At 37.7% G+C, this 14,960-nt stretch overlaps 1 protein-coding gene across 3 annotated transcripts in view; it reads right to left on the bottom strand.

Annotated features, from left to right (window-relative positions):
* The window catches only part of ASXL2 (ASXL transcriptional regulator 2), a 279,668-nt gene that overhangs the window by 46,819 nt on the left and 217,889 nt on the right, over nt 1–14,960 (bottom strand). Inside the window, exons 2-3 of one of the 3 annotated variants that reach the window (XM_057558280.1) lie at nt 6,142–6,252; nt 2,600–2,750 (exon numbers count right to left, since the gene is read on the bottom strand). In XM_057558280.1, the coding sequence (XP_057414263.1) occupies nt 2,600–2,750; nt 6,142–6,219 (229 nt within the window). In that variant the 5' untranslated portion in view covers nt 6,220–6,252. Of the gene's footprint in view, nt 1–2,599; nt 2,751–6,141; nt 6,253–14,960 lie in introns of those variants that run through there. The other 2 variants (XM_007191266.3, XM_007191270.2) reach the window with 2 other exon arrangements.

Genomic DNA, 14,960 nt, shown 5'->3' with positions numbered 1-14,960 from the left:
ATTGGACTGAATTTCAAAGTTCTGTTCTCTGTTCCTATCTGGCTAAAAGGTATACCTATATCAGGAGAGTTTCTATCGATTTCCAACTACAAGTATCAGTTTTGCTGTCAGAGCTCTTTATTTTTGTACATAAAAGGAAGTGGGTTTTGATACTATCTCAGTGTTCTTCCTGTCTTACAATGCATTTGAAATAAAGTGATGTCAGACTGAGAGTAAAAGCCCTAAATAAGAAAAAGGAATAGGCACATTTAGTTTGTTTTACCTTTATTAATAACTGCAACTGACTTAGAACTGTTGTGCAGCATGCTGCTACTATCACTGCTAACTACAAGTTTTCCACTTTAACTTGCATTGGACTACAAAAACATTCATAAATATATAATATAAACCTAAAATTTTACATTTCTATGCCTATGTCATATGCATGACCCATGAATGAGAGAAGCACATCCTATGAGAGACTAAATCATTCTTCATTATTGCTCGCTCAGCATTTATCCATTTCTGAAGACTATCAGAGCTGCTAGAGTAGTTAGCATGTCCATATGCCACCATGTGCACCTCTCATCTCCACCTTCCAAACACCACATAAAGGCCATTCTATACTCAGTTTAATAGCTACAATCATCAGGCTGAACATCTCATCTTACGTAAACTGAGGCTAAGTAATATTGTGACAATTTCTAGAAGAAGAATGAATCAGAGTCAGTTCAAAAATAATTTATGTGGACCACAATTTTGAATTTGCTATTACCTTGCTGTTAATATCTTCTATTATTATGCCGAGTGTGGGGCAAGGTTATGCTATTTTAATCTACCCATTAAGCTACGGACAATGGGGTTCTATTGTTATTTTAAATCCTCCTGTATCACAAGACATTTACCTTAGAGAGAGACTTTCACAACCACAAAACAACCACTACTTCAAACAGCCACTGCAGTTATAAAGCAGAAACTGACACACCATTGTAAAGCAATTATACTCCAATAAAGATGTTAAAAAAACAAAAAACGAAAAAAAACAGCCACTGCAGCATATGAGCTACTGAAAAGCAAAGACCTCCACAACCAAGATTTTGTTCCCAGTTTACTAGTCTGACCTCCTTTAGTATTGAGTTCCCTGTTTCCAGCCACATCCAGAAATTATGAATCTAGCTGTCTCTCTTGCCTGATGACTTGGCTTGGTTCCTAATCCTAGATCAACAATTCCCAAACTTAAAAAGAAAAATTTAAACTGGGGAGAGGCAGAGGAGAGACAGAGCCCTTAATACTTTTGGCTCTATCCTTCCAAAAAAAAAAAAAAAAAAGGTCTTTAGTAGACTCTGAGAAACGTAAAGTCCTGGACACATCTCCTTCCACTACTGACAGGGATTACTTTAAAAAAACACATATCAAAAATATTGGTCACAGGTCCCAACCTTGCCTTGCCTTTATTCCATTTGTTCCTAACACATGTTGTCTGAGCTGCTCTCTAACTGGTTGTGATCTTAAAGCTAGGATCCTCTGGTTTCAAAATTTGCCCAACTTGCAAGTGCAGTAGCTGTATGAGAGAGCACAGATAATGCCACCAATTACCTGAATTTTCTCCAGGAGTAGCACACACATTAACACAGAAATGATAATAAAGCAGATGATTTTTCTGTTATAGTTCAAAATCAATAGTTCTAGAGGTACTTAAAATTAATGAGTCAAGTATTCCAACAAGCATCACTCTAACTTCTAGATCCAAAGGCAACTCACCTATGACTCAAACGTAAGAGGTCATCCAAGCTAGGGAAACTCTTGGATGTCTGTATTGCTCTGGAATATCACTATATCAGTCATTATAAAGGAACCAGCATGAGCTGGCTTAAAATCTGTCCCACCATGTATGGCTAAATTTATCAATATTGGGGTAAAAATGATTTCCCCTCTTCAAAAAGACTCTTGACAAGAAGCTACAAATAATTAGAAGAAGAGGTAATAAAATGTATCCTTAACTGGAAAAATTAATCCCAGGGAAGCTGCGGCAACAAAGATATTATTCCCTAAAGAAAGTTTTTGGGTAAGCTATAAAGCAGAAACCAAGCAGGAGATGAGAGCAAAGACCAGCAGACTAAATTTAGTCTTTGCTAGTAGAAATGAAAAGCATTATTTTCCTAGTAAGGAGAGAGTTCTTAGAGCAATTAAGTCCTCAAATTTTAAAAGAGAGCATTAGAGAGGTAAATAAAATAAGAGCATCCTAAAAAAGGCTACGGGCAGCCAAGAGCTAAAAATAAACCCAGGTAAAACCCAGAGCCATGTTATCCAATGTGATGGCCACTAGCCACATGTAGCTATTTAAATTTTAGTTAAAATAAAATTACAAATTCAGTTCCTTTGTCACACTAGCTATATTTCAAGTGCTCAAAAGACACAAGTAGCTAGTGGCTACTTTGTTGAGTTGGACAGCACAGATGCAGAACACTTCCATCACTGCAGGAAATTCCACGGGACAGTACTGATCTAACTGGTAAGGGAAAGAGACTAACTGACGTGGGGTCTAGAAAAAGAGGAACTATTAACAAGGGCATTTGTCCTACAGCATTCAGTACTGTATCGAGGGATCAGGTGGATTTACCTTTCCTTTTCCACCTGCTCTTTTTTCCCTCCTTGTTGCTGCCACCATCACTGCTGCTGCTGCTGTTCTCAGAACTCTGGGAATCTGACTGACCATCACTGCTTTCTTCTGAACCTTCTGATAGCTCTTTCACCCCATCCGGCACATCTTTCTGAAAATGTAGGCATCCAATTAGGATTAATCATTACCATTTCAGCAAATAGGAATTAAATTTCTGCTATGCATTGTTGTGACTTTTTATTGTGCTGATTAATTTTTAGTATTATAAGATTCAGTAGCAGAACCAGCAATAATTTCTGAATTCCTGTCATCTCTCTTCTTTGGGTCAAATTAGTTAATGCTTCCATCCATACTCAAAGATAAAATTATACATGACAATCTTATGCAGGCACAACACAGAGGCTTAAATTAGACAAAAAACTTGGTATATATAAATCCAGGTAAATGATGAAATGTTCAGGATAAAATCTATATAATAACAATTTTTTAAAATGTATGTACACCCATCATCCATGTAATATATATATATATATATATATATATATATATATATATATATATATATATATATTTGTGTGTATGTAAGTACCACTATGTACTGTAAATTCAGTTAAGAGTCTGGATAGCAAGTGATAGTGCATTATTTGAATCTAACTGGTTCCAAAAATTGGTTAGTAAGTAGCAAGAGTCAAACACAAAAGGAATGGTTTAAAAAAAAAACAAAACAACACATGAATCTTTGGTTTCTGCACTGGATAGTGAGAATGCTAATCGGAAAGGACACCTGTGTCAGCCACAGTATGTGAGAGATATAACAGGGTAGTTGTAAGATCAAGAACTAGGAAATTAAGACTTTGGGGGTTTGAATTCTGGCTTTATCTTCTCTTAATTATGCAGCCTTGGTCAAAGTCTTAAACTCTCATGCCTCAGTTTCCCTGTCTATAAGATGGGGTGACAGTACCTACCTTAAAAGATCATTCTGAAATTAAATGAGTTAATAAATATAAAATGCTTAGAACAAGGCCTGGCATATGATAAGAGCTCAATAAATATTAGCTACTATGTATCTATGTAGTATGTAAAATATATACATATAAATAAACACATTAGTGAATGTTATTTCTGAGTTATAAAACTATGGATGATTCTTTTTTCTTCTCAATATATTTTTTGTTTTCCCACATAATTTGTTTTTATAATCAGATAAAAAGTAATTCTGACACATGACCCTCCTACCTATAACTAGTACTCACAACATTATAGTCAAGATAGTAACCTCTGATCTAATAAGGAACTGTTTTTTTCCACTTATGTTTATACTCCAGTGCCATTTCACACTTTCTTAAAATACATATCCTTTATTTTTCTATCCTTTCCTTCAAAATACAGGAAACTTTTATAGAGTTAATTGCAAACAAGACCTCTTGATCTGTAAGTTCAACAAGTACTTTAAATACAAATATAACTGTCTTCTTAAACTTGTGATCCCTCCAGGATCAACTCATGCCCCAAATCTTAGAATCACTGCACCCCTTCTTTTACCCACTCCAAATAGTTTACGTTTTATTTCTCTGATGTTCCTTGCCTCCATCTCTTTCACCACTCTCACAGTTTAGGCCAATTATCTCTTCCAAACAATCATAACCGTCCTTTTGACAAATTTTCTTGCTTTACTCTTAAGTGTATCCTACATGAATTATCTTCCTAAACATGATTTGATCACGCTATTCTTCAAAAAAACCTCTGCCGTTTCCTCAACACATACCTACCCTCCCTCCTTCTCTCTCTTAACCGCTCAGTCAGGTTTTCAAAAGCCTCCAAAGTTTGTTCTTCACCTAACATTTACCCCATCCTGACTCCTTACCACACTAGACCACACACAGATGGTCTAACCACTCCAATTTACTTTCAAATCCATTCTGAATCCTTTTATCTGTGCCTTTGCTTAAGCTATTCCCTTGTCCTGGAAGGCCCTTCCTTCCATTATTTACCTGCCAGAGTTCAACTCAAATTTTACAACTTTAAAACAACAGAAAAACAAACTAAAACTTCCAGATCCCTTTATTCAAGGTTAATCTTTATTTCTCTATGCTCTCACAGTACTTTACAGCACAGTATGTTTTGTGAGCATGCAATTATTTCAGTAACTATGTGAGCTTCAAGAGATCAGGGACCATAGTTTATCCTTCTTTATAGCCTCTACAGTGTCAGGTATAGAATAGGCATTTAATAAGTGTTATTAACAATATAGAAGGTCTAGAACAACTAAAACCTAAAAGAAACACAGAAAGCTCTATGTGGGACTAGATCCCTGTAACCCTGTGAAGTTCAACAAGGTGTTTTAAAAGGAGGTATTATGGGTAAGTTAGATCTTTTTAATGTTAGTGGGCTACACACAACCAGTGAGCACAGTGATGACTACAGCCAAAACTAAAAAGGTAAGAGGGGACAGAGTCCCACATATACATGGACATAGTCATTGATTGCCAAGCATTAACTCTTCTTCTGCTGATAAATTTCCTTTGGGAAACAACCCTTGCCTCAATTCATCTGGCTTGAGAGGGCTTAACCACACTTTCACATCAAGGGTGATAATGAACTTAAGAGTGGCCAATCAGAAGACTCCATATGTTTGGCAATGGCGATCATTCTGGTATAGGCACATGGGCCAAGCCAAACCAATTAAGCCACATCAGGACTAACTAAAGGGCTCCTGCTTCAGTTCCTGAGACTCCTTCTCTCCAGACTTACAGCTTGCAGAGTGGGGGTTGGGAGTGAAGTCATGTACGATGAGGAGAAGGCCTGCCTGAGAATGAAGCCAAAAGAAAGCGGAGGGACCCATCCCTGATGACAATCATTTGAGCTCCTAAATTCAGGCTGAGGTTCCCTAGAATTTTCAGTTATGTGAACTAATAAATTCTCTGTTTCACTCAAGCTCATTTGAGTTGGTTTTTCTGTTTGTAACTGAAAGGACACTGATAAGTCAAGGTCCCTTTTTAGTGCAGAAATAGAACTTAGCAAGCCTGTTACGGTAAAAGAACATGGGAATTCAGTCAGATATGGATTCATATTCTGGTTCTGATACTATCTGGCCAACACTGAGCAAGAAAATCCAATCTTCTGAACTTAGGCTTTCTCTATCATAATAAAGGAATTATAACCACAACTTTGAATTGTAATGGAGAATTAAATCAGAAAGTAATATAAAGAATCAAGGCTGTATGCTCCACAGTAATACTCATTATTATTTAAATATGTGACGCCCTTTAAAAGTCACTGGAAGTCATTTTCATTTCATCCTTCCAAAATAATACTATGGCAAAGAATGAAAAATGAAGTTACTTCTCCAATCTACCTACAGATGGTTACAGATTAATTAGAAAAAAAAAAAAGGTATTGGATACGGGATTGAAAATTTTACCTCTTCCTGAAAGTAAGCTTTTCAAGAACAGAATTCTGTCTCTATGATGCAAGTATTATTTACTACATGTAGTTACTTCCTGTTTTCACTTTTAAAATGACTCCCTAACAAATATATTTACCTTCAAAGTATACACTCCCATTCTACCTGGAACCTTATAGAAGATGCCCTCTTCACCTCGGGAGTTTGTGTGCAGCATTGCATTCAGGCATGCAAGAGGGGAAGTCCCACTGCCAAAAAAAAAAAAAAAAAAAAGAGAGAGAGAGAACACAATGATTAGTTTCTGTCTCTGAATATCCTATGTAACACTGAATTAAGATAAAATTAACAAATCAACACTCATTTGATATAAACACATTTTATAAACTATAAAAAGTCTATAAATCTAGAAAGGCTGCCATGGAGAAAATGGATGTAAAACTCCTTCCCAGATATCTAAAGAAAAAATAATTCTATAATTTTCTTAATCCCAATTCAGCATCTAACATTTCAGTCAAGACAAATTTCTCTCACAGAAGTATCACAAATATATTCTCTAAAGATTCTATTTCACTTACAATTTTATTTGTTAATACACCTCAATAAATCTGAAAAATAATTTTTTTAATCTATTTCATTTAGCACAAGCCTTAAATGTCCAGAATTAAAACAGGGAAGAAAAAGAAAACACACACAGAAACAAACAATATTAATCTCCCTGCATACTGCTGCACCAGACTGAATCTGAGTTATGGAACGAACACATTTCCATGCTCTCTTTTTTTAAATTGAGATATAATTGACATATAACACTGTATTAGTGTCAGGTGTAAAATATAATGATTCCATAGTTATCTATATTACGATAGTCTCTTGTATTTAGACCTATCACGAGATCACTTAAAAAGACATAAAGCAGGCTTTGGAATATTCATCTTCTATGTAGAAACCTGGTTAAAAGTTTACTAATTCTAATATACATTTATCATATTTTCTAGAGTTTTAGGTATATAATAAATTATCTGTAGAAAATACACATATATCATTTTCCCTTCTAATTGCAATCAACTTCATTTTCCTATAGTAATATAAATGGAGATATGTGGCATCCTTAAATTTCAAAAAAAAAACACAACTCACAATATCTGAGGGATAAGGCAACTTATTTGCACATTTCCATATCTCCCTTCTCAGTTCTCTGCTGGTAGTACTCAATAACCCAAAGAAGCCTTCTGGAAGAGGCTGCTAGATATCTTGGGTATCTAAAGATAAGAGTTCTCTGTGGGAGAGAGCAGGACCACTGTCTTTTGGTACTGTGAAGTTGGTGAGGGTCAAAAACTGAAAAGACGGGGACTTCCCTGGTGGCACAGTGGTTAAGAATCCGCCTGCCAATGCACGGGACAGTGGTTCGAGCCCTGGTCCGGGAATATCCCACATGCCGCGAAGCAACTAAGCCCGTGCACCACAACTATTGAGCCTGAACTCTAGAGCCCGCGAGCCACAACTACTGAGCCTGCGTGCCACAACTACTGAGCCTGCATGCCACAACTACTAAAGCCCACGCACCTAGAGCCCGTGCTCCACACTCGCTGCAGCTAGAAAAAGCCTGCTAATAGCAACGAAGACCCAACGCAGCCATAAATAAATAAATAAGTAAATAAATAAATAAAATAAAATAAAATAAAATAAAATAAACTGAAAAGATGGAGGACAACAAAGAAAATAAAGGAAAACCTTTTGTTAAAGAAAATGATGAGGAGATGATGAAGAGACTTCCCTGGTGGCACAGTGGTTAAGACTCCGTGCTCCCAGTGCAGGGGGCCTGGGTTTGATCCCTGGTCAGGGAACTAGATCCCACATGCATGCCATAACTAAGAGTTTGCATGCCACAACTAAGGAGCCCATGAGCTGCAACTAAGGAGCTTGCCTGATGCAACTAAGACCCGGGCCAATCAAATAAGTAAATAAATAAAATATGTTTTTTTTAAAAAAAGAGGGACTTCCCTGGTGGCGCAGTGGTTAAGAATCTGCCTGCCAATGCAGGGGACACGGGTTTGAGCCCTGGTCCGGGAAGATCCCACATGTCACGGAGCAACTAAGCCCGTGTGCCACAACTACTGAGCCTGCACTCTAGAGCCCGCAAGCCACAACTACTGAAGCCTGCTTGCCTAGAGCCCGTGCTCTGCAACAACAAAAGCCACCGCAATGAGAAGCCTGCGCCCCACAACAAAGAGTACGCCCCTCTCACCACAACTAGAGAGAGCCCACACACAGCAACGAAGACCCAACGCAGACAAAAATAAAAATTAATTAATTAATTAATTAAAAAGAAAAAGAAAAACATTGAGCATCTCCAGGCTGATTTTCAGTTATGTTTATCTAATTTAGATATTTCCATGTTAAAAATACACATAATGGGGGCTTCCCTGGTGGCGCAGTGGCTGAGAGTCTGCCTGCCAATGCAGGGGACACGGGTTCGAGCCCTGGTCTGGGAAGATCCCACATGCCACGGAGCAACTGGGCCCGTGAGCCACAACTACTGAGCCTGCGCGTCTGGAGCCTGTGCCCCGCAACGGGAGGGGCCGCGATAGTGAAAGGCCCGCGCGCCGCGATGAAGAGCGGCCCCCGCACCGCGATGAAGAGTGGCCCCCACTTGCCGCAACTAGAGAAAGCCCTCACACGAAAACTAAGAGACCCAACACAGTCATAAATAAATAAATAAAATAAATAAATAAAGTATTAAAAACTATTAAAAAAAAAATACACATAATGGGGGCTTCCCTGGTGGCACAGTCAGTGGTTGAGAATGTGCCTGCTAATGCAGGGGACATGGGTTCGAGCCCTGGCCTGGGAAGATCCCACATGCCACAGAGCAACTAGGCCCGTGAGCCACAATTACTGAGCCTGCGCATCTGGAGCCTGTGCTCCGCAACAAGAGAGGCCACGATAGTGAGAGGCTCACGCACTGCAATGAAGAGTGGCCCCCGCTTGCTGCAACTAGAGAAAGCCCTCGCACAGAAACGAAGACCCAACACGGCCAAAAATAAATAAGTAAATAATTAATTAATTAAAAACAAAAACAAAGAAAAAGAGATCTTAAAAAAAAAAATACACATAATGCAATTCTAGTCAAAACCCCCAAGTTTGTATCAAATAAACATATAAAAATTGCCAAGAAATTTCTGGGAAATAAATGATGAGAGACTTGCTTAAGAAGATATTAAAATGTACTCTAAGAACATTATTAGAATATTAGTGAATAATGAATTACTGAATTGAATAATTATTGAATAATAATAATTGAATTAGAGTTTTATTGAAGCAATGTGTTTCTGGGACAGGATAAATAGGCAAATGTTCACTCTTACAGACTGCTGGTGGAACAAAATAGAAAATATAGAAACAGATCACAATAAATGTAAAAGGTACTATTTCTGTGTAGCAAGAAGAAGACTGAGTTATGACATGGTCACCTGTGGTGAGAATCTTTCTCTTCCCCTGAGCAGTATGAGAAAATAATACCTAAGACTTTCAGTCATAGGACCATGAGGGGAGTATCTGGAATTTGGGTGGAACAACACAAAGGACAGAGAAAGGAAGGGCTAGGTAAGGATTATAGAGGAAAATTCAACACCCAAAAAGGCAGAGCTGAGAAAAGAGGAAAACAGCAACATTTTTTTTAAGCAATATTAGTTATGCCAATGTACCCAGCCTTGCCTTAAAACAGTCCCACCTTTGGAATTTTGTTGAGGTTTTAAGTCACAAGCAACCGAGAGAGTCCTAAATAAAATAGTTTATTTAATAATTAAATAATTAATTCTCACAGCTTATATAAAAACATATTCCAAATGGATTAAAGGCCAAAATATAAAAAGTAGAAGGAAAACAGTATAACCTACAGGATAGAGCAACCTTTCTACATAAGAGAGAAAAACCCTCAAACCACAAAAGAAAACCTTAATAACTAAATAAAAATAAAAATTTCTGTACAGGAAAAAAAATCATCAACAAAACTATACCAAGCATACCTAAAAGAGCTTTCTAGGAAAATACAAACAACCAATTAGAAAAAATGGATAAAGGATATGAAAATGCAATATAAATGGCCAACAGAATACATGAAAAGCTGCACGAACTTTACAGTGGTTAAAGGAAAACAAATGAAACCGAGACACCATTGGTCAGACTCGGAAAAATCAAATATATTCAGGTCTTTGTTAGCAGTTCTGTACTAAGGTCAGTTTCCTGGTTTTGATATTGTACTGTAGTTATATAAGACATTACCACTGGAGGAAGCGGGGTGAGGTATCCATGGGACTATTTTTATAATTTCCCGTGAGTATATAATTACTTTTTAAAAATGAATTGATAAAATCCATTGCTGGTAAGGTTATGGGAAAATGAGCACTCTTATATAGACTGTTGGTGGGACTGAAAACTGCTACCCTACCCCCCCATTTCTCAATTCTGCCTTAAGAAAGTAACATGCAAATACCCACTAAAATTAAAAATTTTAGGGGCCACTGATGCAACAATCCCACTTCAATCTATCTTACAAAAACAAGGCCACAAAGACTTATGGACATCTATGCAAGGATTAACTCCAGCATTGTTAAAAGCGTCAAAACACTAAAAATGACCTCAAAGTCAATAAGAGGATGGTTCACCATATGTTAGTAAGGTAACCAACAGGATATGAATCAATAACAGCAACATTAACAGCAAAAGGAGTGCTAAATTCCAGGAAGCATTCTGGTTAGCCCTCACAACAATCCTTTGAGGTAAGCAAAATTATGACACCATTTTTACAAATGAACAAACGAATGTATTGAGGTGTTAAGTAAGCTGTTCAAGATCACACAGTGATTAGTCAGTGGTGAAGCCAAGATTCCAGTAAGAAGAAAGAAAAGAGAAGCAGAACAGGAAAGAGACTGTTTAAAAAGAACATATAATCAAGTGAAAAGAAAACATGCTATAATCTGTAGTTCAATAACCTATCTGGGTAAAGCTTTGCCCCAATTTTTGGTATTCAATTTCAATATTAAGTACCAACTCTGTTTAGTACTGTTTACTAAGTACACAATAAACTAGGGTCTGTGGGGCCAAGGAGGAAAGCTTTCTTAGTTCAAAGTCTAATGGGAAAGACAGACAAGGGAATAAACTGCCACAAGCACCTGTAACCAGTGCTACCAATACAGACATAAGTCCACAATCCCTGACCCCAAACACTTAAGGCCAAATGTTTCAGACATAAAAATCTGTTTGGATTTTAGAAAGGCAACATGATATGCCGTATACTATGTAATATCACCAGAGAGATTAGGGGCAGCAATCCCATAACCAAACGCAGTGAAACACATGAATATTCACACTAAGTGGGAAAAACAAAGACTACACATAGTTTCATGTCAGTTTCAAGAGAAGGTGTTGTTGACAAATGAAGTTTGGTACCAAAAGACTAAAACACTTTTTCAAGCATTTTGGATTTTGGAATTATAGAATCGAGAACACAGGCTTGTATATATAAAGTACTTTATTAGGTCAGAGAGAAAGAAACAATCTCTTCTAGGGCTTAGTACCTAGAACCAAAAACAAAACCAAACAAACAAAAAGCCAAAAAAACAAACAAGAAAATCCCAACTCAACCAAACCAAAACAAACAAAACCTCCTTACAGTAAAACCCATAAAAATGAAAGCAAATGGCACACATGTACATCTGGTGAAAAGATGTGGTAACAGAGATACAGACACCATCATATTTTCCTTGCAAAGCCGGTGTAATTTTCCTTTGAAGGAAATAAAGTTTCGAAAAACCCACAAGATACACAGAACACTATACTGTTTAAAACAATAATATAGATTTGATTTCAAGAAAACATAAAAAACGAGAGAATCCTTGCAGAGTTTATTTTTATGAATAATGAAGCAATGGCAGAGAAGTAAAATAGGCTACACTGCCCATGATGGCAGGAATATACCTTCAAGGGAAGTAACTCCAGAATGATATAATTAAATAAAAATAACTGAATAACTTGAAGGAACAGGCATCACCTTCGTAAGTGATAAAACACTGGTACTAAGGAGATCATACTGACGTAAAGTCAAGTAAATATAATATGGGGTTAAGTCCTGACACCTGAAGCAGCTGAAGCAAGAACACCTCAAAATATTACATAACTATCATAAGATAATTTAGCTTTTAATTTTTTTGTCCATGCTCAGGAGACTGGCGTTGGAGCAGGGCTTGGGGGCGGCTCTCAAGGAAAGGAACAAGTACAGTGCTGTAATTTTATGCTGATCTACCCCACGAAGGAAACATACACAAGGCCCAAGAACAAAAGTAACTTCAGTCATGCTGTCAACAGCCTTATTTAATTCTCTCCGCAGTAAAAGTGGTTCCTTAGCAGTAGCCAGCAGGGCTGAAAGACCTGAGGCCTATAATCACACTGCTCAGAGGAAACAAACGTAGCAACTCATGAAAAGAGACATCACTGTGTGGCCAAAAGAGCCAGATTTATGTATTCATACCAATGTGAATTCATATCTGAGTGTGGCCATGGGCAAGTCACTGTAAACACCCTTAATTTTCTCATCTGTGAAACTGAGGAAATACCATCTAATCTGTAATTTGTGCAGAATCTCAATTCATATATAAAGTGTATGTCACAGAGAAGTGACTCAGTAACTGTGGTAGTTACCTTAACAACTTGCTCCCCCATTCCAGTTTCATAATGTTCCAGTGTTCCCTAACTATCTCAAGTGACAGTAACTTCACTCACCCCCATCAATTCTCCACTCTGAAGCCAGAGTGACCTTTTAAAAACAAGTATGGGACACTTCCCTGGTGGCGCAGTCGTTAAGAATCTGCCTGCCAATGCAGGGGACACAGGTTCGATCCCTGGTCCGGTAAGATCCCACATGCCGCAGAGCAATTAAGCCGGTGAGCCACAACTACTGAGCCCATGTGCCGCAACTACTGAGGCCTGCGCACTCTAGGGCCCACGTGCCACAACTACTGAAGCCCACGTGCCCTAGAGCCCACATGCCACAACTACTGAGCCCACGCACCTAGAGCCCGTGCTCCACAACAAGAGAAGCCACTGCAATGAGAAGCCTGCGCACGGCAACAAAGAGTAGCCCCCACTCCCTGCAGCTAGAGAAAGCCCGCGCACAGCAACCAACCCAACCAAAAGAAAAAAAAAAAAAAAAAAGTAAATAAAAACAAGTATGATCGTGCCACCTCTGCCCAGCTTAAAATTCATCCATGATATCACAATGTTCTTAGAATAAAGTCCAGAATTATCAAAGTGACCTGATCCCCCCCATCCTCTCCGCTCTGGCCTACCCTAGCCTTCTTTCCATTTTGTAACTTACAATTCTCCTGACTTCCTGGCCTTTGTACTAATTAATGCTTCTGCTTGTAAAGATAACCCTCACCTTTTCTCCTAGCAAGCTCCAATTAATTCACTCTTCAGATTTCAGCCTTAATGTACCCTGTTTAAGGAAGCCATGCCAATGTTGTATAGCATCCAATACTTTTCCTAAATACATATCATTTATAACTACATATATTGTAATGAAAAAGTTTTAATTTAACATGTGACTCCATTGTGGGCCAGCCAGATTCAGCAGCATGTGATTTCGCTGAAGCTCTGGGAAGCAGATTCTCTCTTCTCTTCTATATTCAAACCCGAAAGCATATAGGCTCCAGGATCTATAAACAATAATTCTGCAACTATGATGGATGAGCCTGATGAAAATGGAACAAAAATGAAGGAAGCAGAGCTGAGATACTGATCAAACTGCCAGAGCACCTGGATCAAGTTTTGCCAGGTTTTTTTCACTTACATCACACAATTAATTTCCTTTGATGTTTAAGCCAGTTTACATTGCATTTCCTGTTATTTACAACTGAAAATACCTTAACTGACAAAGCATCTAGGTCAAAAGCATTGATATTGACAGAGGTATGAAAAGGATGCAGAAGAAAAGTGTAGGATATTCAAAGGTGACAACTCTCTCCTACCAATGAGAAAATATTATGTTTATGAATCCACAGTGTATACTGAATGATGTAAGAAGAGGCAAAGTACTACTAAACCTGTACAGACGAACTCAAGTACCCAAGATACTCAGAAATATTTCTTAACTTTTTTCTAAATCTTAAACTTCAAGGACTAAGAAAGAATCAAGCTGAGATCTAGGCATGAAAAGAAAAGTGGCAGAATGAATTACTGTTTTTAATTCATCATTCACTCCCTCTATCATGCCACCTTACAGTAAAGAAAATATATTTATTTCCCTGCCCCACTGATGTTGGGCTTGGCCATAAGACTTGATCAGTGAAATGATAACAGAAATGACAGAAACAGCGGCTAACATGTGCTTGCATAGTCTGACTTACTCCTGACTGCCACAAGAGCAGGCCACTGATTCCAGGAGAAAAGAGAACCCACAGCCTACAGCCAAGACAAGGCAACAATAACTGAGTCCCAGCTCCTCTAAAGACATGAAGAAGAAAAGGAACTATTCGTTGTTATAAACCACTGAAATTAAAGACTGTTATGCAGCAAAAACTGACTAATAAGCCCTGTATAATGCAAGGAACATCTGCTTTCTTAGCAATACTCAATACCGGACAGTAAAAAATTTATATCCAGCCAAGATGTCATTCAAACAAAGAAGCAACAGAAAGATATCAAGCCCATGAGAACTCAGGGAAAAGACCACCCACAAACTTAAATCTAGCCAACAAAGAAATAAAAAAATTCAGGAATGGAGAAATGTTTAGAGAAAAAAAAGTAAACAGTTGCAATTATAGTGATATAAGAGAAACGCAAATGCTTTCTATTTTTTTCAACTTTCATTTTAAAAATGACAACACACCTTCAGAATTTTTCTATTTTCTTCTCCCTCAACTTCAGAGATTATTTAGGAATTAATATCCTAAATGAAGTATA

The sequence above is a fragment of the Balaenoptera acutorostrata genome, chromosome 12, assembly GCF_949987535.1.
Source record: "Balaenoptera acutorostrata chromosome 12, mBalAcu1.1, whole genome shotgun sequence".
NCBI classification, from domain to species: Eukaryota; Metazoa; Chordata; class Mammalia; order Artiodactyla; family Balaenopteridae; genus Balaenoptera; species Balaenoptera acutorostrata.
The sequence above is the reverse complement of the archived record's forward strand: the minus strand, read 5'-3'. Positions and strand labels throughout refer to the sequence as shown.